The sequence below is a fragment of the Siphateles boraxobius genome, unplaced genomic scaffold, assembly GCF_051911475.1.
Source record: "Siphateles boraxobius isolate OS27281-9 unplaced genomic scaffold, OSU_SipBor_1 130, whole genome shotgun sequence".
In the NCBI taxonomy this organism is placed as follows: Eukaryota; Metazoa; Chordata; class Actinopteri; order Cypriniformes; family Leuciscidae; genus Siphateles; species Siphateles boraxobius.
Genome location: NW_027508734.1, coordinates 19,543,143 through 19,566,666, shown reverse-complemented (window position 1 = coordinate 19,566,666; position 23,524 = coordinate 19,543,143). Strand labels below are relative to the sequence as shown.

Sequence of the window (23,524 nt, the reverse complement as noted above, 5' to 3'; positions counted from 1 at the left end):
CAGTGTGCAGGTGTCTCGTTCTCGTGATGTCCCTCGCACCACACCGTAGTTCTCCCTCCCTCTCGAGGGAGGAAAGTTTTGACAACCGCAAGTGTTAAATTCTCTTGCATCAAGGTTTTCGATGACCTGCAAGAGGCATAACAAATGAAAAGGCCATCCCAAACACAACAATCTATATGAAAGGTAAGTGTGTATTTACAAAAAGCGTGTTGTGTTAATGTCTCGTAAACTTTCATTGAAGAGGAGCCGCGAGCTGGCCAAGCGCTCTATGTTTCTATGGCAACGTGGTCCGGAGCAGTAGACAGTATAATATTCATCTCACTAATGTGCTGTTAAATAACTCTAACTTAACCATTTCTCGCCGCAAATTCAATGAAGATGTTCCTGTAGTCGTAATGTAAGTAGAACCATAATGTTAAAAGCCTTATATGTTAATAATCCTATTTTGCACCTCAATAGACTAAAACAACTTTTGAATTTTGCTTGGCTAACAACCGTCCAATAGAGTTGAGAAGAAAAAAAAAGAAAATAAGTAATTATTTTGTTCTGATAAAAAAGACACAAAGATAACTAAGCAGTTGTATATAAACTGAAGAACCTGATTTTCGCACGCTCAGGATATAACGTTAGTAACCTAACCACTCAATAGCCAAGCATCGTCGGTGTTTTGAAACATAGGAGAGCAATAAAACATCTATTATTATGCAGGTTCTATGCCAGATAATTATATTTAGCTAGAACAGGTCACAGGGAGTTAATTGCTACTTGCACGAGATTTAAATAATTATTGGCTTTAAGCTGAATATTGGTTGCCTTGGTTGTGCCAGGTCTCGTTTTGTCCTACAAAATAGGCTTTGTGGTATAACAAGTCTGTTTCGGAATGGGAACCATTGTTTGCATCACATCCTGTGTACTAATGTAACAAATTTCCTTCCAAGCACATGTATACACAAAATACTGTGTATCATGGCTGAGAAGCAAGGAAGCTTCCTTCGGTTTTGGACAAAAACACAATATTTCAGAACTGGCCAATCATATTTCTAGGGCCTCGATATGCTACTCACGGCGAAGTTCTTTTTCGTTCCTCGTTTTGGGGTAAAATGAAGTTTGAAATATGTGAGTTACAGTTATCGAACATCTGACACTGCCCACACTGCTGAAAGCAGTGTTTAGATGAATATGTAAATATGTGCTGCCCGCTTTTCTCTCTAAATAATAAAATAAACACAGAACAAAATTGAGAAAACAGCAAGCATTTTAATAAAGCATTAAAAAAGCATCTTATAATAGTAATGTGATGAATATGTTTGCATGAGCTCTACGGCACTCCAGTAAAGTCACGACACGTTTATTATAATAGCTTAAAGCCCATGTTGTAGGTTAACCACCACTGTCGATTAATGGGTACATAAATCACTCAAGATATGTATATCATTTTTAAAATGTCTCAAAAATGGTCTTAAAGACAAGTTTTTTATGTTTTTGGTATTAACGTTTTTTTTTTTCCGCAATTCGGTGATGACGTCACGTTGGGGAAAAGTGGAGGAAATGTAGCCTCAGCCTAGTATTAGAACTATGGCGACTGACTGGGATGAGAAAGAGGTGGCAAGAGCTAACATGTATGATGGCCTGCAGGCGTATAATTTCGAACCTGCCAGACGTGAGAGGGCAAATGAGGAATTGCCAAGAACTGATGGCCGTCAAAGCCAATTAAAAGCATGGTCCGAGGAGAATGAGTGGAGAGTTGGTGAAGTGTCCTGGTGAGTTGCTATCATTTAGCAACGCAGCAATGAGCACTGGAGATAGTCTACGGGCAGCTGTGCACAATAACGACACATATATATTTTTACTGTCATTGAATAGCACCGAGTGAAAAAAAATCAACGTTTTCTTTATATCTAGTGGCAGTGATCATGACGTTAGTTCAGATAAGTACCGGCGGTAACCTTTGTCATAGTGTTGTAGTACTGGTAAACTTTGTCTTTGTCACCTAGAAATAGAAGGCATCATGCTAGCTATATGGGCATTTCTAAGAGTTTATCTCTTCCTCCGGTGAAAATGTTGTTGTAAACGTAGCCGCCGCGTGTCTGTCGCTGTGTTTGGCAGGTGCTTGTGTGGGCGGTATAGAGAGAGATAGGCAGACAGCCAGATAGCATAATGTTAGCATAGATAGCTAGCAGCTAGATAGATAAATAGATAGAAATATATAGTAGGTAGATTGACAACGTAGAGTTGGTCGCACATCAGAGGCGCCCGCGCCATTGGTTGTGCAGTTGCCGCATATACAACTAGCCTTTCTATCTATATCTATATATCTGTCTGTCTATCTATCTATCTATCTATCTATCTATCTATCTATCTATCTATCTATCTATCTATCTATCTATCTATCTATCTATCTATCTATCTGCGCTATCTGAATACTCTCGTCTACTACTCGTCTCTCTAGGCTGCGTTCCAGTCCACTTTTAGACACGCACTTGCGAACTTCCCTAAGCACTTCCCCTCGGGGGAATCCCTGCTGCCATTTTGAAGCGCGTTCCACTTCGTGAAGTGGACAAGGGAAGTTTATATGGACAGACCCTTGTTCCCTCGATTTTGACCGAGGGAGCGAGTCTACTTCATATGTACACTTCAGGCAGTTCCATATACCCCAATGCAACACGATTGTGACGTCACCGCACAGCTCGCTAATCACCACCACCAAAAACAACTCTATGATATATTATTTATAATTTTTTTTTATATAAAACAACCCAAACACACCTATACACATTTGGATGCTGCATTAAACAAATTCTTAAAGGGAAAAAAATTGTAAATAATAAATCAACTACATAGCTGATTTCAAGTGATCAAGGGCTTAGGATGTTCCAGTTCAGTCCATTGCAGTTTCCGCCAGTAGTGGACACTCGTGCAACATTTATGACGCACCGAGTGAACGAGGCGGAGGGAAGTTAGCAAGTAAAGGCCATGTCAATTTTGGGCTGGAACGCAGCCCAGGTCAGTCTCAATGCTCTCAAGGCGGGCTTTGGTAAATTCTCTCCCCAAGGTGACGTAATGCAATGCATTGTGGGGGAAAGGAGAATCGTTGCAAACCACTGTAAGACAGTACCCACTTTTTCGTATTATATTCCGTTTTGTGATACACAACAACATAAAATACAATGGATAACAGTTTAAATGTTTATTACCAACAAGCAAATTGCACAAATCCGTTGAAAAATTAACCCTGCAACACGGCCTTTAAAACCACACATGAAAAACAGTGTGAGTGTCTCGTTTCATCAGAAATACAATTTCATTTTCTATTATAAAGCAGCTCTCCAGGGTGTTGATGTTTTCACTCACGGACATCTGACTTCGACCAACTGATCAAGCCAAATCGCATGAAGTTGAACCAGAAAAGATTTTCACGTGAAAGAGGGCAGAGCCTCCTCGCACACATACCTATTACTTAATAACCACAAACCAATGGTAGAACAAAGGTGTTTGCTTTGTCAAGCTGTTTCAAACTCCCAAAATGAACTTCGTTTCGGCCTGATTTTGTTCAAAATTACGTCACATCAGTTCATTCTTCTATTTCAATTGAAGTATATCGGGGCCTTTACTTTGATGTATTTTTCCTCTTACTGCTCTGCCCCTTATGTATTAAAAATACAGAATATTGATATTGTAAAGTACTGAAGATTAAACAGTATTTCAAACTGAGCACTTTTGGTTTTACACTGAAGTCTCAAATTGCGTAAAAGTGTTTCCCTCAAGTCTCTTGGCTTATGTGCTTCTCTGGCTGATGTTGGTTTGACAGTGCCAGAAGTAACTTGAGTGCCCAGTGGTCGGCACTGCTTGAGTCTGTTCTGTAAGAGGAGACAGTCTTTCTCAGGTTGTTTTAGTTGCTGAGACTCTCACTGATTTTCCTCCCCAGTTCAATATTATCTGTCTGCAGTCCCGGAGGCTGCATTTTCAGGACCCCACTTCTAGGACCGCATTTCTAGGACCCTAGTTTTTTGTGACAGCGCCACCTACCGAGTCGGAGAACCGCAGTCCCAGGAACGCATTTCCAGGACCCTAGTTTTGGAGGACCGAAAAAAGTGCCACCAAGGCAGTATTTCCACCCAGTTTTAACTACATTCGAGTTTTTTTTCTCCAAGTTTTATTACACCCAAATACTACTTTCTTTATTGCAATTAAACCAGGTTCCTAGGAATGTTGAGAAATTATTGGGTCTAAGTAGCATACTATAATAACTCAAGTAAAATAAACAAGGAATCATGTTATAGTCTTTTCAGTCACTAGATGGACCACATTTTCAAGTACAGAGGGAAGACAAGGATGACTCTGGGGGAAGATTTAAGATTGTGTATTTTACAAAATAATATATAACACCTGAACTTGAACACACAACATATTTTACAAAATAATATATAACAACTGAAATTGAACACACAAAATATTTTACAAAATAATATATAACAACTGAACTTGAGAACACACACAAAAACAAATTTGATCATGACGTGAACCACATAGACAAACTACAATGGATGGACAAACACATGGACAACATCATCACTGACTCCTAAGAGAGAGAAAGAGAAGTGAATTAAATAAGGAACATTTAGTTGAACATGTTCTACTCTCTAATTTTAAATTTCATATTTAAAAGATCTTAGTTACCACAGAGTAATGATAATGATAAAAATAATGATATCAATCTTCATACCAATCAATGTTCATAATACAATTATTGCATACTGTTCAAAGAATTGGGAAAAAAAATGATTTTGATGTTGTGGGAACAAAGGTTCTAGAAACACTCATGTCAATAAAGCCCCTCTGAACTGAGAAAAAAAAATAATAGAGAGAGAGAAAATGGAAAAACAATGAGTAATTAACAAGCTTTCAGAACGAACATGCTACAGTTTATTGTGCTGTAAATAAGTCAACACAGGCTTATCATGCAACAGTTCCGTTAAATGAACGTGCTAACAATTCATTTTCCAGCATTAGAGGCTAATATATGATGGCTATGCATTCAAGACTGTTTAGCAAATCACCAGCACATTAGCAACGTTAACTTTCCAATGAAATGCATCACAATTGTTTTTAAAGTTAAACAAATAAAAATTGATTCGCATTTGATACTCATAATCTGAATGTCATCCATCTTCGCTGGTCCTCTAATTCGGTAGGTGGCGTTGTCACTAAAAACCTAGGGTCCTAGAAATGCGGTCCTAGAAGTGGGGTCCTGAAAATGCAGCCTCCGTATTTGCAGGCAGATGCTACTCCCCCAGTTGGCAATGACACTTGGCCTGTAAGACTGAGGTTTCTCCTGACTGTGCACTGTCACATATTGATAGTAAGATCAAGTAGGATTTTCTGTCTGAGGCAGACACTGTACTTACTCTGTGCCTTGACATCAGCAATCTACATATTATACTCTGGCACCTGTCTGGTGAGGTCTCTCGCCATTGAAACTGCATCCTGTTAGTTTATAGGCAAACAATGCTTAGTTTAAACATTTTTAAAAATATATGTTTTTTTTTCTAGATTAGGCTGCTCAGTCTGACTAGTCTTGCAAACAGTATCTCATCATTCAAGAACAGACATTTTCCGTCTCTAAAATCTTAAATCTGTCGCTTGTTGGTAGGTTGGCAGTCACTGTATCCACATATATGCTTGCAGCCCCTAATTCAGACATCGTCATCCCAGCTCCCTTCAATCATCAGCTAAACAAGGGAGAGTGTCACCTGTAAACAGCTCTTTGAAACGAGTTATCAGTTATGATTAGGGCTGCAGGATTTTGGGAAAAAAAATCATGTTTTGTGATGAATTTAAAATGCAATATAAAAAAGCTCCAGGTTATTTTGTTATAGTCATATTGATATATAATCACAAAATGTTGTGATTATATTATATATAAATGAAACTATACAATAATAAAAATTATTATTATTGTTAATGTTATTATTAGTAGTATAAAAATATTAAGCAGAATAAGAAATATTACTATTATAAGTAACCACAAGTAATATTTCACTGTAAAATAAAACAAAAATTGTACAGTACAATTGTAAAATTCTATTCTTATAAAATGTCTTAATGTCATTTTCAAATGTTGAACCATTGAGCTTTTATTTTGCCGTAAATCCGTCAGATGTCAAGAGTCCCTTTGTGACCAACCTGAGGTAGAACCTAGACAATGGTTTTTGCATACAAGACAGTTATGCATGCTATTGAATGCCATGGTAAAAGCTCACAAGGGTATGCTTGCTTACTTCCTTAAGCACTGCAACAAAGGCACTGATTGATGAGCCCTTTCTAATGTGGAATGTTGGTGTCTAGCTGCAGCTCCTCCGATATTTGCAGTTTGAAGAATTGTTAATGATTGCAACAGGTGAGTCATTAATGCAGATTGGGCTGTGCGTTGTCCTTTTTTCCTCAAGTTCACTTTTGTTTCATTGGAATTCAAAGCTAGACTGTTGTTATAATGCAATCCTCTCCTGCAGTGGGTCCTTGTATATGCTCGTCATTATCACCGATTAACCCAATAAAGGTGTTGTCGTCAGGAAATTTGATGCTGCTGCTGGAATGTGTAGAGAAGCAGTGAATGGTTGAATAACAAGTATAATTAGGACTGAGGCAAAAGCCCTGTGGAGTGCTGATCTTAATTATTTTTATGGATGAGGTTATGTTTCCCATCTTGACCACCTGGGTTCTGCCTGTTAAAAGTCCAGTGCCCTGATAGATTTACACATATCCAAGAGTTTCAATGAGTATCCTGAGAGAATCACTTGTTTATGTTAAACAATACGTTGACTGTATGTTTGACGTAGTGATAATGGGAATCAGGGGACTTTTCCCTCATGCCTCCTGCTTTATCATGTTATTTTTTTATTAAAACATCATTTATTGCAAAAATGTCTATCTTTCACAAAAGGTTAATAACCAGTCGGTAAGGATATTATAAATATAAATATATGAAAGTAACAATAAATTGATGTTTAGTAAATGAGTAAGATATTGATTCATTAATGGCTCGGATGGATTCAGTCAGTTCATTATGTAAATGATTCATCAGAATGATTCACACTGGTAACTTGTGAGCGTCTCTCTGAATGATTAGTTAAAAGACCAGGCTCATAAGAATCATTTGTTTGTTAATCACATTACACTGGTAGTACTGTAGTACTAGTACTAATTTCACAGAGACAACAAAATAGAAAGACATGTATTCTTGCCATTTTGTAGTCTTTTTAACAAGTAACCTCATCACATCATTCAAATCGCAAGCTCAACAACTAAATATAATTACTTTTGTTGTGAGTGGTTGGACTATATCAATTGGCAGTCCATTACAAACCTACACTTCATGTTAAACAGTATGGTGAGGTGAAGCACTGAGGTAAATTATGATTACGAGGTTAAATGACTCCAATAGTGCTATCAGTCTAGACAAGCAAGGTACTATATCACTTGGTAATGTAATTCCAAGCTTCATTAAGACTGTGACGTTTATCATTTTTCATCAAAGGCACCTGTCAATGAATAAATAAGCTGCAGATAAGAAGAGTAAAATCTTTAGTAAGAGTAGATCAGGAGACAGCATCATCATCATGCAATATTTGATTTCAGTTTGCTTTGTGTATCTCAGATTTATTGACCTTCAGTCAATGACCTTCAAATAACACAATTATGATTGAAACTATGGCATCTTTCTAGCATATCTTAAAAATATCAATAATAGGCTATTTCATAAATGCTTTAATAAAATACTAAAAATGCTTGGCCTCCGCAAATAATCTTCTTGGTCAAGTATTCATTGATAAATAATTTAAATCATTCATGGTATGCAGTACATTGCCATATTGCTCTCACATTTGTTTTAATATATTAGAATACATATTACACTCACTTTTTTCAAAGAATGTCAATATGTGAATAGGTGTGAAAATAAAAAAATACTTGTTTTGATTTATAGTAATGTTGCCATTCTATTTTATGTATCATTCTATTATGAAAAACATGCAATTTATTAAGAAATATTTAAGGTGTTTCATCTTCTTTTGTTTATTAAAAAATTCAAAATGTTTCAAACAAAACACATATTCCTGGGAATATTACTTTAATTGGTAATCATTTTTTTTCTTGTGTTCACTATTTGTCCTGTTAATCTTTTGTAATATAGCTAACTATAGAAATCATTCATTTACACTCAAACATTCATTTTTTCACAGAGTTTAAAATGTCAAGCATAGCATAAATTAAAAAAAAAATCAGAATGAATTCAGATATTTGAGGTAAGAAGAAATGAAGAAGAGAGAGAGAGAGAGAGAGAGAGAGAGAGAGAGAGAGAGAGAGAGAGAGAGAGAGAGAGAGAGAGAGAGAGAGAGAGAGAGAGAGAGAGAGAGAGAGAGCATGAGGGGAAGGAAGTAGGAAGAAAATTGTATCTGGCAGAGAGAAAAGAGTAGGAGAGAACTCTATCCAGGCCCTGTATTATCTTTATGTGTTCAGACATCATACTAGCGTCACGTTTAATTTGGGCTCAATCCAGAGACAGTACCTCCCATAGTCAAGAGAAACAATGCACATTTAAGTCCATAAAATCAGTAAACAAGCACTAATGGGGCTTTTACTGTTATGGCCAAGAAATGAAAAATTCAAGAGGATCAATTGTGGACATTCTACCTGCCATAATTACTTTCCTTTGAGTGCTTCCAGAAATCTGGGAGGTCTGTGGATTGGTTCTTAGCTGATGTATATTCTGTGAGGCATCAAAAATTTGTCTCTCTTAGAATGACTCTGAATCTGTGAGGCTTATTACCCTCTTGCCTATTTTTGTTTGCTTGGGTACATGTGTGCTTCGTTTTGCGCTCATTGAAAATGTGTGTTTGTGTAGATGTTTGCTTCTGAGTTCTGTAAGCCTAGCTTAAAGATGAGAAAAGTGGCCTGACGAGAAATGCATGTACTCTGAATTTGAAACGGTGTGTATGTTGCTGATGTTATCAGATACAAGGAAAAATCCTATAAAAAAAAAAAAAAACGTATGTATGCAGGTCTAAATTGCAGAAGGAGTGTTAAATTTATTCTAATTTGTTCTCAGCAAGACCTCAATAAGACAAATCCGTTTCGACAGACTAGAAAAACTGTAATGTTAATCAATATTCAACGCTAAGTATAAATAGAGTGCTTTCAATATACTGTTCAGCCCTCTGATCTTAGCGCTTTTGAAATTGGGCTTTTATGTCATTTATGGCTTAATTTTGGCTTTGGCTCACTCTTAACAATGCTGTTGTTTTACCCGAGTGAAATGCTGATGCACCTTTTCATCAATGCCACTCAGTTTTTGAAGTTTAAAAAGCTTTTTTTGAAGAGGGGTTCACGATTCCTCTCCACTAACAAAGCACAGGTTTAGCAATATTTTGCCGTCCACCTCAGAAACAACTCTTTTACACATCCTCTTGTATTTGCAGAAGCCAGCGCTGCAAGACGTGACAGCCTCTGCGATGTCTCTATGTCGTTAACCATTTTCCTCATTTCCCCAGGCCTGTTCAGAGGGAACCTCATGCTATACTTTGACCTTTAGTAGTCTTATCACACAACTCTAATTGAGCTGATAGGAGTGTCCAGAATGTGTCACAACCATTTTGTTTAGCAGATAGATGGTCAGTAATAGGAAAGACAATGCTGTTATGAGAGAACCTGTCAGCGGGTCTTGATAATGCCGCTGAGAGAGGAGAGGTTAAAGACACTGCTTCCTCATTAATATTTAATCTCTTGTCTGTGTGGCGGATCCACTTCGCCGCTCCCACTCATCACACCATAATTGCTTTACATTTAATTTGGCTCTGGAGAACATTTTTAAGCTGAGTAAATTGTGCTTAATGTTAGTGTGGAGACTTTAGACACTTTCTTTTAAAGTGACAAGTGAATTGGAGAGCGACAGGTGAAGCCTAGCTAATAAGGGGCTACAGTTGAGACGTTAAAACTCTGGATTGCATGTACTGTATGTGATGACTGACACTTACTTCTAAATGAATTTTTAAAGAGATGTCTTATTTGAAACTTTACAATTCATTGTTTAACATACAAGCGTTTGGACTTGTCACTAATAATTACATCCAAGTACATGCATGCACAGAAAAGTTTCTCAGGTGTGCACACGCATAAATTACCCTTGTTCTAATTCTAATATTGATGGATCTAACTATTCTACTTGAGGAAGCTCTTGCCTCAATTAGCATAATACACAGTTGTCTCCATATAAGGGCTTTTAGTACAAACTGTACTGTACAGACATTTTTTCTCTCTCTGTAAACATGTCCTTTTTCATTCTTTTCCTACTTTTTTTATATTTTTAAGACTTAGGTGACTTTTTAAGACTAAGGGTGACTTAGTATTTAATTTATTATTATTATTAATGGATTCATAAATAATATAATAATAATAATGATAATAGCCTATGATGAACTGACCATCCATTCAGGGTGTTTTCTTGCTTCGCCCCAAGACACAGGGATAGGGTTCAGCATCCCCTACATAGGACAAGCGGTTTATGATAATAATAATAATCCTTGTTCTTACTGTTTTTATTATTCTATTGGTTACTTAATAGCTTATCTATTGGCTTGAGACATTCCACGTTTCTTATGACACAGGTAGTGTTTTTTGTGTGTATGGTTTTGTTTTTTTCTAATGTAAATTTAGAATAAATTCATTGATGAATCATGATTCCTGCGTGAAAATATTCAAAAATATGGGTGCATGCATGGTTAGTAAATGAGACCCTAGTGTCTCTAATTCTGTGATCTCTTTTTGTGGGAGTTTCCATGTTTGCGATTATGTTATTGCTCTATATACAAATTATTAAAAATTGATTCATCTTTTAGATGACACATACAAATGTGTCTGGAGCTGAAAAGAAAATGGCTTCTCACTGGGCTCGTGCAAACAGTGCAGAGAAGGAGGTGCCCCACACTCGCATTGAGGATGAATCCAGCATACAGGTAGAGCCCTTTTGATCTAGATCAGGGGTGTTAAACTCTGCTCCTGGGGGGCCACTCACTGTCCTAGCTCGCACCCCAATTAAACACACCTGAACCAGCTAATCAAGGTCTTCAGGATGACTAGAAACTTCCAGGCAGGTGCTTTGGATCTGGTTGGAGCTACACTATGCAAGACAGTGGCCCTCCAGGAGCGGAGTTTGACACACGTAAAAAAAAAAAAAAAAAGTTTGACACACGTGATCTAGATGAAGTCTGTTTTTCAGCCATCAGAAGTCTGTGACTTTATATCAGTGGCAAAATGCCACTTCTGTCTTACACCAGAGCCATGGCCTTGCTAGCCATGGTCTGATCTCCCTTCAATCTGGTAGCACCCCCATCAGGCCTGGAGGGAAATTACAGCTCTTTATGCTGTTGATTGCCCTCGCCCTCTCAGGAGGTTTCCGACTGCTGTCTTTGCCAAATCCGCAGCAGGCAGTGCTCAGCCTTGCATGCGCAGAGATAATGATCAAGTTAATTAGACCTGAGATTGAATGAACTGCGGCAGCAACTTAATCATTTGTAACTTGATTAGAAATACTATATTCTCCCAAACTCCAGAGACTGGCAAACTTTAAAATTAAGTTCCACTTTAAGGATTCAGGTCTCAACTTAATGGAGTATAGAAAAGCTGAAAAACAAACCAACCCTCATTCTGTCCCCATTAGTCAGAGCTGGAGTGTTGTTTACTTCACTACTGGAGAAGGAGTGTGTATGTAATACTTCACTTAATGCAGCCCTCTTTATTTGGATACCTAGAAAATCTATTCCTTTGGGAGGAAATTAGGTCAAGGCAACTTTGGCGTCGTTTGCGAAGCCACTCACATTGAGACGCAGAGGAAGTGGGCAATTAAGAGGGTGAACAAAGAGAAGGTAAGTGTTTGGTCATTATGTTTCACCTGTTGACAGAGGTAATGGATGGAGAGCTGCTTACATGGTTGTCAAGGATGGGTTAAGTGTCACAAATGCTTTTTATCCATGCAGGCAGGCACTTCTGGTGTGAAACATCTGGAAAGAGAAGTCAGCATCATGAAACAAGTGAAACATGAACATATTATACATCTGGAGGAAGTCTTTGAGACACTAAAGGTAAGAGCGAAAACATGAAACATCTATTTTGTTCTCTTTCCTTTAAAGTTTCGCTCAGCTATGCTGTTGTGAACCACATCATACTACTGTGTGCAACTGGATTGTTTTTGACAACGCTTTCTTGTCAGAAATGTACATATGTATGTTTGTGTGCTGTTCTTCAGAGGATGTACCTCGTGACTGAACTTTGTGAAGGAGGCGATCTAAAGGATCTCCTGCGAAAGAAAAAGCACTTTACTGAGGAGGAGACCAGACACATCATCAAAAGCTTGCTTGAAGCTATTGTATATCTGCACAAAAAAGGTGACACTCATAAAACCTAGCACATTCCTCCTGACATTCGTCAGCAGATACTTCTCATGAGTTTTCTAAGGAAATTATAAAATGTATTGATGCTTCCTTACCCTGGAAACATATCATTCAAATTTTATTTATTTATTTCATAGGCATTACCTTTAGAGAAATGCGTTTAAAGAAAATGAAAACCCTAACGTTTGAAAAATTGCTCACATCTGTGTTAAGTCATATGCAACGCCCTGGAATCCTTTGTTACCCAATATTCGATAATCACTCTGAAGATTGCATCCACATTAAGTTCCTCTGTCATCATGGAGAGTCAGGCTTGTTTTAATAATGAGATAATAATGAACAACTGTCAGACAAAATATCAGCCCATTTTAATTGAGTCTGAGGGGTTTATTAGAAGATGCTGGTGTTTTTTCTCTTTCTCTCTCCTTCTTGTGAAATCTGCAGTTAGAGGTAATTTAGGACGTTGCTTGGCAATGAGACACCATTACATGGGGCTAATGAGTCATTAACAACGAGCAGGGGAGGAATACTGATTAATAGGTGTGTTTTTCAACAGTCCCCGAGTGCTGGTGTGTCTCACGTCTAGAGGAGCTAATGATGCCACTTGCAATGTGTATATAGGACTGAAGTGTTTTATGAGATTGCAGAATATTAGCCTCACATGCTGATTATAATTTGATTATTTTTACATTTCTATTGAAGTACGTACAGTTAACGTGTGAAGCAGTAATGAAGAATCATGATGCGGATGAAAGTGGGAAGAAGAGGTGGGCCCTGTATGCTGGGTTCACATGAGAACTACATTGTGTGACAGAATGAATTGCAATTTAAAAGGGAATGGTGCAAAACATTTCATTTGAATTGGTCATTAAAGCATTTTTAAAACTGTTACTATTCTAGTGCGTTTCATTTTTGCCACACTCTCATCTTTATGAATAATACAAACCCATTTCTCCCTTGCTCTGTTTCCTCTTTCTCTCTCTCAGACATTGTTCATCGTGACCTCAAACTGGAAAATATTCTTGTGAAGAGTTGTCACCAAGGCAACGATAATGATATGGTCAATATCAAGGTGAGACAGACGGTAAAAACTTCTGTGCAGGTATGTGGTATGACATTCAAACACGGCAGGACCTCTGGACATTCTCGTCTGTTGTTTAGTTCTCCCACCGTCCTCCTTGCCCAAACCTTTTAACTGCTTTTTAAATACTGTCTCATTACACCAGACCTCCTACCTAACTCCTTTCATATCACATTCTCAAAGAAAATGAATCACAAGTGGCTTTTCTGAGACAAATTGCCAGCCAGGGCACAGCGTGTAGCAGAATAGAGCGTTGATGGGAGCCGACTGATGCCGCTACCTGGAGCGGAGGGTTGAATCAGGGCAGCACTGTGTTATAAATCAGAGTAGAACAGGGGCCTAAAGACAGCGCTGTCCTGGCACTGTATTAAAAGCTTTTATCTGGCAGAAGGTGGTCATCTCTCCTGGATATTAATCCTGCCCGCCCCTGACGCACCGATGAAACGATATACACTCCTCATATATATTATTCATATGTCTCAGGAGCTCATAGTCTCATAGTGTGAGTGTGTGTACTGGCTGCTCTATGGAAGGCCATTACGGTGATCAATTGCAGCATGTAAACAGTTCATTACTTTCACTATTCCACTAGATCAGAATCTAGTGATGAAAGTTATCAAGGAAAGAAAGAAACGTTTGAGTGTGTTTGTGCTTGTGTTGAATAATGTTTCATTTTTGATGGCTAAGATTGTGAGTAACATAAAGTAATGTCTTCTCTGGTCTCAGGTCACAGATTTTGGACTCTCTGTGAAGATGGGCGGTGTGGGCAGTGAAAACATGCTAGAGGCCACTTGTGGGACACCTATGTACATGGGTAATTCACATACTCAAATGCAAACATTCACATTTTATTTTTAATGATGAGGAATCAGAAACCCGTGATTTGATAAATTACTATGGGGTGGGTGGGGGGGGGGGGGGGGGGGGGGGTGGGTTAATAAATTGAATGAAGGGCTGATTAAAATGAGCAGTAAAGAGAAGATGACCTAATTTAAGTGATGGGAAGCTGATAACATTCGGGAAGGAGTAGACACATCAGATATAAAACATTAATCCGGCCTCAAACATCTTTCATTATTGACACACTGACATGCCCTTTCAGCGCCTGAGGTGGTTAATGGTCACCAATACAGCCAACAGTGTGACTTGTGGAGCATCGGCGTCATCATGTACATGCTGTAAGAAGATCTCCTCTGTTGTTTTCCTTCTCTTGCACACACACAGACTCACATGCAATCAAGCGCTCTGACTTGCACTTTGTGTGTGTTTTTGTGTTTTCAGGTTGTGTGGAGAGCCTCCATTCATATACAGCTCTAAGGAAAGACTTTCTGAGATGATTATGAAAGAGCTCACTTTCTCTGGCCCTGTGTGGAACACCATTAGTGATGCCGGTTAGAACCGCCTCTGCCGTACCATTATGATTGCAGTTCAGCCAGTGTGGTAACTATTTTATATTCTATCTTACAGCCAAAAATGTTATACAGTGTTTGTTGAAAGTTGACCCAGCTCACCGCATCACAGCCAATGAGCTGCTAGATAACCCTTGGATTTCGGTAAGAGAACTCAATTACTCTTTTCTCCTGTTCAAATGAGGTCATGCATATTATAGATTCAGAAGTCAGCTAATTAGCACTCTTCAATTTGATGGATGACTAAATGTGGAACCTGTCAGAAAGAAAGACTTGAAAGAAAGAAAATCTGTATTCAAAGGGGGACACCTCAACCATGGTTACACAGACAAACGTCTTAGTGATGATGCGTCAGGAGATGATGCGTAAGTTACGGAATGATCCAGTGGACGAAGAGAGTGTGGCAATAAATGAGGCACTGGACAACTTCTCTCTCACTTCTTCTGAGGACAAAGGGCCAGGGCAGAGAACTTCTGAAGAACTCTCAGTAACCCCAGCACATCCTGACGACATCAAAGACAGCAACAGTAGCAGCAAACCCTCCATTCCAAACAAGAAGGTAAAAAAACAGTGTAAAGATTAATTGTAAAACAGGTATTGTACTTTATATGTAGTGCATACAGATTCTAAAGTGAAGCATTTCTGCAAACCAGTCAGGCCAAATTTCCAGGAGCAATCTGGAAGAATCTCAATCCCTCATCACAGCAGTCATATAGGGATGCAGTTTCTAAAAATAGTAAAGGCTGTGACACAAATAATACTGTGTATATCACTGCAGCCATATAGAACACGGTCTGTTATTGTTTACTTGTTAAGGACAATACAGCATCTAGTTAAAGTATGCCACTTAATAAACTTAACTTAAGAACTTAATAACATTTTTAATGAAAATGTGTCCTTGCATTTACATTCATGCATTTAGCAGATGCTATTATCCAAAGTGACTTACAAAAGAGGAACATCACAGCAATTCATCACACAGTCAACTATATTCATATAGGCAATGTCACATTTATTATAAAGCTAGGTTAGGAAAGAAGCTAGAGCAGAGGTAAAATGCAGAGAACAACTGCCTTTAGCTATGACAATTCTCTATTCACAAGAGAACACAGCTTCTTGTATTGCTTAAATACGTTCTTTGCCTGATTTGAGCTAAAGAAAGTTTATGGTGTAAAGTTTTCATGGTTACATGTTATTTTATTGCAAACTTGGCAAACAGTTTCATAGAGTTTGGTCTATCCCGTAGGACTTGCACTTGCATGATCAGATATACTAATATAGCTGCCATGTTGACCGACTTGCTTGAAATACTTTAAAGTTCTCTCAAACTCTCTCTTCTGTCCTGTGGTTTTTTCATGTGCAATATATTTCATTCCATTAGCCTCTGAAGAAAAAACTATCAGCCTCATCCTCTAATGGTGTAAAGAAGAGTGTTTCTGGTGCAAAGGCCTGCAACACTCCAAATACATCCACTGCACAGGTCAGTAATTCACTGAGCTTCTAATTGCTTTGCAGTTGATTTTCTAAGATATTTGTGCTTAGTCAAAGAGGGATATTTTGTCTCTTAAAAGGCAGACATCCTGGCTATTTCATGGCTAACCTCTATGGTCCCATTTAAAAAACAAAACAATTTGCCTGTTCTCTAAACGGACACTAGATGGTGCCAAGATAACCCTTCTCCAGCAGCTGTCATACAGCATGCAGCACTGTCCGGTAGTGTGGTTTGTTGCGCTTTTGTGAGATGAATGAGAGTGTCTTATCTCCGCAGTCCCACACAGGTAACAAACCCCCTGCTCAGGCAAGCACAAAAAGCTACAGCAAGGCCTCCTCCATCTCAGGATCCTGTCTCAAAACATCATCGGTAGAAGCCCCCGCTGCAGCATCCAACTCAAGCAGGCGCGAAAGCTTGTCCCCACGTCCCTCCACCTCTTCTATCCACCGTTCCACCAATCCAGCTGTTGATTTCCGGGCTAAAAAACGCAGCTAGACATCACGGTTTCATCCAGTGCCAAAGATGAGGAATTCCTGGGGGTCACTGTGACGTGGTATGCCCGCTGGATACACGAATGACTCTTTAAGCCAAAACAATGAATCAAAAGTAAAACTGTACATCCTCCAATGTGAATGTGTTTTTAGACTCCTTAGTAGGATGTATGTTAATAGATATTTTGTTCGAGGATGAGCTGCTAGGTTTTTTTTGGGGGGGGGGGGACCTGGAACAGATGAAGTCATTGCTACAATAGCCCTGCTAGGCACGAGATTGATTTGCCTGTTCATAGCATTTAACATAAGGTGCATAAGTCATCTTGAAGCACATTGAAATGCTATTAGGGAATAAATTATCTATTGAGAATAAAGGAAGTTTAGGACCGTGAATAATATAACAGGGTTTAATAGCGTTAGCTCTGTTTTGCAATAAATAGGAAATAACAGAGTAATTTGATGCAATATTCAAGCAGAGCATAGTATTCACCACTTTTAAAGCAAATGCCACAATAGTAACAGCTATCCTGATGGACTTCAGGTTTTCTGTCGATTCATTTTCCGCAGTTGTGTTGATCACACTGGTCATCATTTGCCAAATCACATCAGGTAGCCATTGTATATTGTTATCCATTAAAATTAAACCATCCAACAGTAACCATTGTTGCATTTCTATCCTAATTTTCAGTGACTCGCACACACAATATGAATTTTTCCTACCGCCATTAGATGTGCAGAACGCTTGCATCACAAATAAATAAGTCACTTTAATGTTAGCCATGTGCTATGACTGTGAGCGGTGGGGCGCCAAGTGGTTAGACACCATGAAGAGAGCAGGATTGGGAGTCAAAGTGCAGGGTCTCTAATCTTGTTGAGAGCAGCAGGGTATACTGTGAGTACTGCAGCACTTCAGCACTGGTCTCTCTGCTGAAGAGAGAATAATCCCCAAGATAGATGCAATATTAAAATATTCAAGCAGAACTCACTCAGAGTGTATTACAATCCTCCTATTTGCATGTGGATGTGTGCGAGTGTGTTTGTGTTCATGGGAATTCCAGGGACAAGACCCTTTTAAATGCATTATTACTTTGCACTTATTTGTTATGTTTTCAATTTGTCCTTTTATAGTAAAAGAAGATGTGATGGACTGCATTAATCAAGGTGCAAAAAGGTATGAAAGGCTTGCCTTATTATGAATAAATGGCCTTGTTAAGAATGAGGCCTTGAGTGCATTGTTGCTTTTGTAAGGTCAGTAAATAATTTATGCATCAATATGTTTATTTTCATTAAAATATTTTTTTACTAAGCACATTCATGAAATGCCATTCTTGTACTAGAAGATTTAACAGAATGTTGCTATGAAACAAAAATAATGATCTGCTATGACAGCTGTGAAAAAATCAACAGACGATCAGGTGTGAGAGATTACCCAGATAACGAATTCAGTAGTTGATATGAAGATAATTATCTTTTAGGTCTTGAAAAATAATATTAAACAATATAACTCATTTGGAGCACTGGAACGTTTCAGTGCTTGTATCACTCCACATGTTTGCATACATGGAATTGCAATTCTAATCCTGCTTTTTTTTTTTTTACTTCATTTGGGACAAAATGGCCATATTGTGTTTGAAATATTAGTTATTTAATACTGTTCATACGTTTTTTGGGTTGGTAATATTTTAATGTCTATTTTTTCTTATGCTGAGGCTGATTTTTTTCAAATAAAAAATACAGTAATTGTGTGAAATATTATTACAATACAAAGAAACTGTTTTCTGTTTGAATATATTTTAATATGTAATTTATTCCTGTGATGGCAAAGCTGACTTTTCAGAATCATTACTCCAGTCGTCACATGATCCATCACAAAATGTTCTGATATGCTGAATTGTTGCTCAAGCTCAGATGTGCTGGTTAACATTTTTGTGGAAAAAACCCCCAAAACTTACTGACCCCAAACTTTTCAACAGCATTAAGTTATTGTTTATAGAACTGTATTAAACCAATATCACACTTGCAATCTAACAGTCTAACTTTGTGTACCTTTGGCCGAACTGCCTTGGTATTGCAGTACATTAGAATAATTTTGTTTGTGATGTTGTTATAAATTAATATCAAGTAACTGATATTTCAGACACAAATTGACCAGCTTTTTCTTTAAAAAAAAACAAAACAAAAAAAAGTTCAGAAAGAAGCCAAAGCAGGATCAAATAGTAGCAAGCACAAACTGCGTGATGCAAACATGGAAACAGTCCAGTTCCAAATATCATCACTTTTGGCTCATCCAATCGAAGTGCACCGGAGCTATCGTATAATACGGAACTAAGCTCAGTTATTGTTCCGTCTCAGACTTATATAACTCTGAATGTTGTGAGCAGAGAGATACCGCTGGATGGAGCTGTAGAAAACACGAAGCACTGTCACGCTAGGAACAGAGACGAGTGTTGGATCACAATAGCCCTGTATTGAGTTTCCTGTGTGTCTGGCCATGGTCACTTTTGATTGATTGAGCCATTAAATAATTATAGTGTATGACAGTGTTTATTACCCATACACAATGAATCATATCCACAACCTGATCCGAGCAAAAGTACAACAACAAGATGGACTTCAGCTAAACTGATCCATTGATGGCAAAAAGGGGGAAGATAACAATAATTTATATGTTTTAAGAAAATCTCAACCCCCTCAAGGCTGGGGAGTGAATTTGCATAAGGTCTGTTTAGAGAACCTCCTGTACGGCTAATGCCTTGTCAGTAGCAGGGATGGGATTTCAACATATGGCCCTCATTTTCTTGTGCCAGACTTTTAATTCATTATATCAGTGAGAGAGAGAGATAGAGAGAGAAATCTTCAAATTGAATTGTGCTGGTTGAATGTGACCTGCAGTAAATTACAGGAGTGCATCTGTAGGCCTCAGGGAGAGAGTGAAAGAGAGCAGAAATTTAGTAGAATAAAAAAAAAAGAGAGAAAAACTTGCTCGGAGTTCGGCTGGAGAAATGGCTCTGATATCTTCACATTCCTCTTTGCGAGTACATCCACACTTCAGTTTGTTGTAAAATTGATTTTTTTCTTATTTTTTGGAGAAATCTTTATCCCGCAAACTTTTCTTCTGAAAAGCTTCTTCTGTGTGCATGCAGCAGGCAGGGTAGCATGGCAGCTGAGAAAGGGGCGTTTGTTTGGTACAAGCTGTAGAGGCACAGAAAATTAGAAAGGCGGCCAGTTGGAACAAGGTGCTTGCCTTCCTCCTCCTCCTCTGCAGTAGTGTAGCCTGACAGATGGGCACTGGGGAGGAGGAGGAGGAGGAGATGGAGAATTAAAAATTGGTCGCCTCTTTTAGATCCTGGAGTCAGAGGCACAGAAGGATGCGGAGATGCGGCCCACTGTGTGACTCCAGGAGTTTGCTGGTGTGCAGGAGATGCTAATGTCACTTGAGGTTGAGGAATAAAGGAAGAAGGGATTGTAAGTGCCCCCCTCCGGTCTCCCACCCACACCGGACTCAGCATCTGCTCGTATAGGGAGTCGCATCTCAATAACCTTAATGGCGCTTCTCTTAATTAAGCAGCTCATCTGCAGAGACCTGATACCTGCAGTCGAGTTCCTCCTAATGCACAGCATCCGCACCATGTCGCCCATGACATTGTAGTAATGAGCTAATGCGGCTACAATGTCACACCAACGTTGCAGGGACGTTATCTGTGGGAGCTCATCTCACATGCTGATGTCCCTGATCCCCTTCAATGCAAAGCGTTAGGTGCTGACACAACCACAGACGCGTTTCTTAAGAGGAGTAAACATTCCAAACAGATGGCATTTTCAAAGCAAGCTTCATCAATCTTTGTTGACACTATCACTCTTTTTATTTTTTCAAAACTGCTCTTATTTGGGATATTTGCAATTATAATTCATAAGCTCATTTGAATATCAAATTAATTAGTGAACACACTAGAGTAAATGCTTTTTTTATAAGTCCTTGTTAAAAGTGAAAAGTTCTCAACTACGGTCGGATGGCGTGTTAATTTACAGTGATATCTAATCCCACGTCGCCAGACATAAAAGGCATTACTATACATATTTTAATGGGGAGGTGGTTGTTTTCCAAGCAATTTTCTGCTACAGTACATTCTTAATTTATTCATATTTAATTTATTGGTCTCTGCATACCCACTCAGCAAAACTAATCAACAGCATGTAACAGGCCTCTTAAAGATACAGCGCTCCTTGGCAGGCGACGGAACGCGAGTGGCCCTCGGCTCCGAGAAGGAGCTCTGAACGCTGAGGACACACGCATGAACTCCCCCAAGGCGACTGTTTGATTCCCACAGACAACCTTTTGATAATTGAAAGCGAGAGAGTGAGAGGAAAAAGGAGTGAGAAATGTGGCCAGCCTTGAATCACCTGAAATATTACAATTTTGCGGGTGCTGACCATCAGCCCCTGCTGCCAGAATGTCATCCACAGAGGACTGCTCGCCTCCCCCTCCTCTTCCTCATCCCCCGTTCCCTCTCCGCAAACTCCTCTGCCCTTGAATCTGATTCGTTTTTTTCCCCCTCTATCACTTGCTGCTTTGGCAATCATTTAACACAGTGTGACTTGAGTTCTTATCACCTGTGTGAACTGTATGCTCCAAATATCTATCGACCCATTGACATAGTGTAAAGAGGGACTTGGGCAACCTTACACATGGAAATGATTTCAATTAATTACCATTTCCCCGGAGAAGGCAGAGAAGAAGAGGAGCGAGCGAGACAAAAGGTCCGAAGACCGGGAACATTCTTGTGCCGTGATGTGCACCAGGTGTAATGAGTGCTGTAAAGGTCATTTGACGCATTTCTGTTGCTATGAATCAATTTCTTTTCGAGTACTTAATTTTTGTTTTGCAGGCATTGTGTGGAGAGGGTGCACTGACCAGAGTTAGGGGGCACTTTGGGCATAATAGCTGAGAGCACCCGCAGGGTTACTGAAGAGGATGGAAAGGGATGCTCTAAAGAAAATAAAGCATCGGATCTTCTATCAAATCTCTGCTGTCGTCCTTATAGTAATTGGGGCATTTATTAGAGGCCTGTGATAAATCCAGCCCGGTTACAAGAGCTACTTCAGAGAAAAGCCCAGTCGAAAAGTGTCCTGAGAGGCCATGACCAATCCTTGTGTGGGTGATCAAGTAAGTTATATTTAAGTATGAAACACTGAGAAAAGACTACCATTCAGTTGAGGGATGTACAATTCTTTTTAATTCTTTTGAAAGCATTTTCTTATGCTCGCCAAGGCTGCATTTATTTGATCAAATTCGTCATTCGATTTTATTTAATTTAATATATTTTAAAATCTGCTTTATTCCTGTGATAGCAAAGCTAGTTCAGCATCATCACTCCAGTCTTTAGTGTTACATGATCCTTCAGAAATCATTCCAATATGCTGATTTGGTGCTCAAGAAACATTTTATTATTATAATTTTGTTTCAGGTTTTTTTCAGGGTTCATTCAGTGAAGACTTTTTTAGACTGATTCAAACTGGTACAGTAACTGAGTTTAAAAGAACCACCTCATTTGTTTGCGAATTGGATTTTATACATGCTTCCCATGAGGAGTGCTGTCAGTGAAAAGTAGAGCAGGACACATAATATGTAGGCAGAAATATGCAAGTTATGCCCAACAACAAGCCTGTTAAATTTAATTTGAAAACGTATACATACCTGTGATCTGTGTTGTCCAATTTAGAGACAAATGACTCATGTTTTTTTTTTTTTTTCATTAATTGGTTTTCATTATGGAAACTTGCTTTAGAATACAGGCTCTGCTGTGAATTGTGTGTATCAAGTTGGACAATGACAGTATAATTCATTGTGACCACTTTGGGTCTATTGAGTAAGAAGATTCACTGCCCATTATCCAGAGAGTAGATATTCAGAAGAATCCCACATCCACCAGCGAATCCAACAGCACTGACTAAAAACACAGACCCACTTTTCCACATGCCAACAGCAATACAAAGTCATGTTTGAGGAGATTTTAATGTGCAAAAGTACTGTTTAAGAGTGTGATATGGTTTAACTCCTTCAATCCAGTGCAATAGCATTACGTAAATAGCAATATTCAAGCTAAAAGGTCCGTTTCCCGGTAACGGGAAAGTATTTTTTATTTTTTTTTACTCGCTGGGTTGATTATGGGAGTAAATGTGACGCATTTTAATTGACATACAGCAATGTGTTTTAAAATAAGAACAATAAGCTGTGTGAATATCTAATGTAACTGTGTACCAATCATACCCACATGATGATTGTCAGCCATGTCTGTGTAGATTATCAGCATGTGTACTAGTAGCACCAGGGGGTCTTTCTGTGTTTTACATAGAGGTAAGCAGTTCCCCCAAATCAGCTGATGCTGTTTGTGTGCAGTTGCAGTGTTGTTTTAAGTTCTCTGTTGTTTTCAATTTGTCAAATACTCTAGAGCAAAATATATTATAGTAAACCATAGTGAGAAAAGTAAAAACACATTTGTTGCGATCAAAGAAGAGAATATTTAATATGTTTAGGTTTGAAAGTGCAGATAATATTCAAGTCAGATCTTGGGGCTGTTTTAAAACTTTGCAGTAAAATAAAAAGGAACAAA

General features: G+C 38.6%; 1 protein-coding gene across 2 annotated transcripts; it reads left to right on the top strand.

Moving 5' to 3' along the window:
• Window positions 1-54: 54 nt before the first annotated feature.
• Window positions 55-18,145, top strand: stk33 (serine/threonine kinase 33). 2 transcript variants are annotated; one of them, XM_077228405.1, is made up of 14 exons: window positions 55-183; window positions 9,474-9,545; window positions 10,890-11,006; window positions 11,802-11,915; window positions 12,027-12,131; window positions 12,296-12,434; window positions 13,427-13,512; window positions 14,248-14,335; window positions 14,624-14,699; window positions 14,803-14,912; window positions 14,989-15,074; window positions 15,232-15,489; window positions 16,312-16,410; window positions 16,699-18,145. In XM_077228405.1, the coding sequence occupies exons 3-14, from the start codon at window positions 10,890-10,892 to the stop codon at window positions 16,915-16,917; spliced, it is 1,497 nt and encodes a 498-aa protein (XP_077084520.1). In that variant the 5' UTR covers window positions 55-183; window positions 9,474-9,545; the 3' UTR covers window positions 16,918-18,145. The 2 variants fall into 2 exon arrangements, with proteins under 2 accessions (XP_077084520.1, XP_077084519.1); XM_077228404.1 differs by lacking the exon at window positions 9,474-9,545.
• Window positions 18,146-23,524: the final 5,379 nt, after the last annotated feature.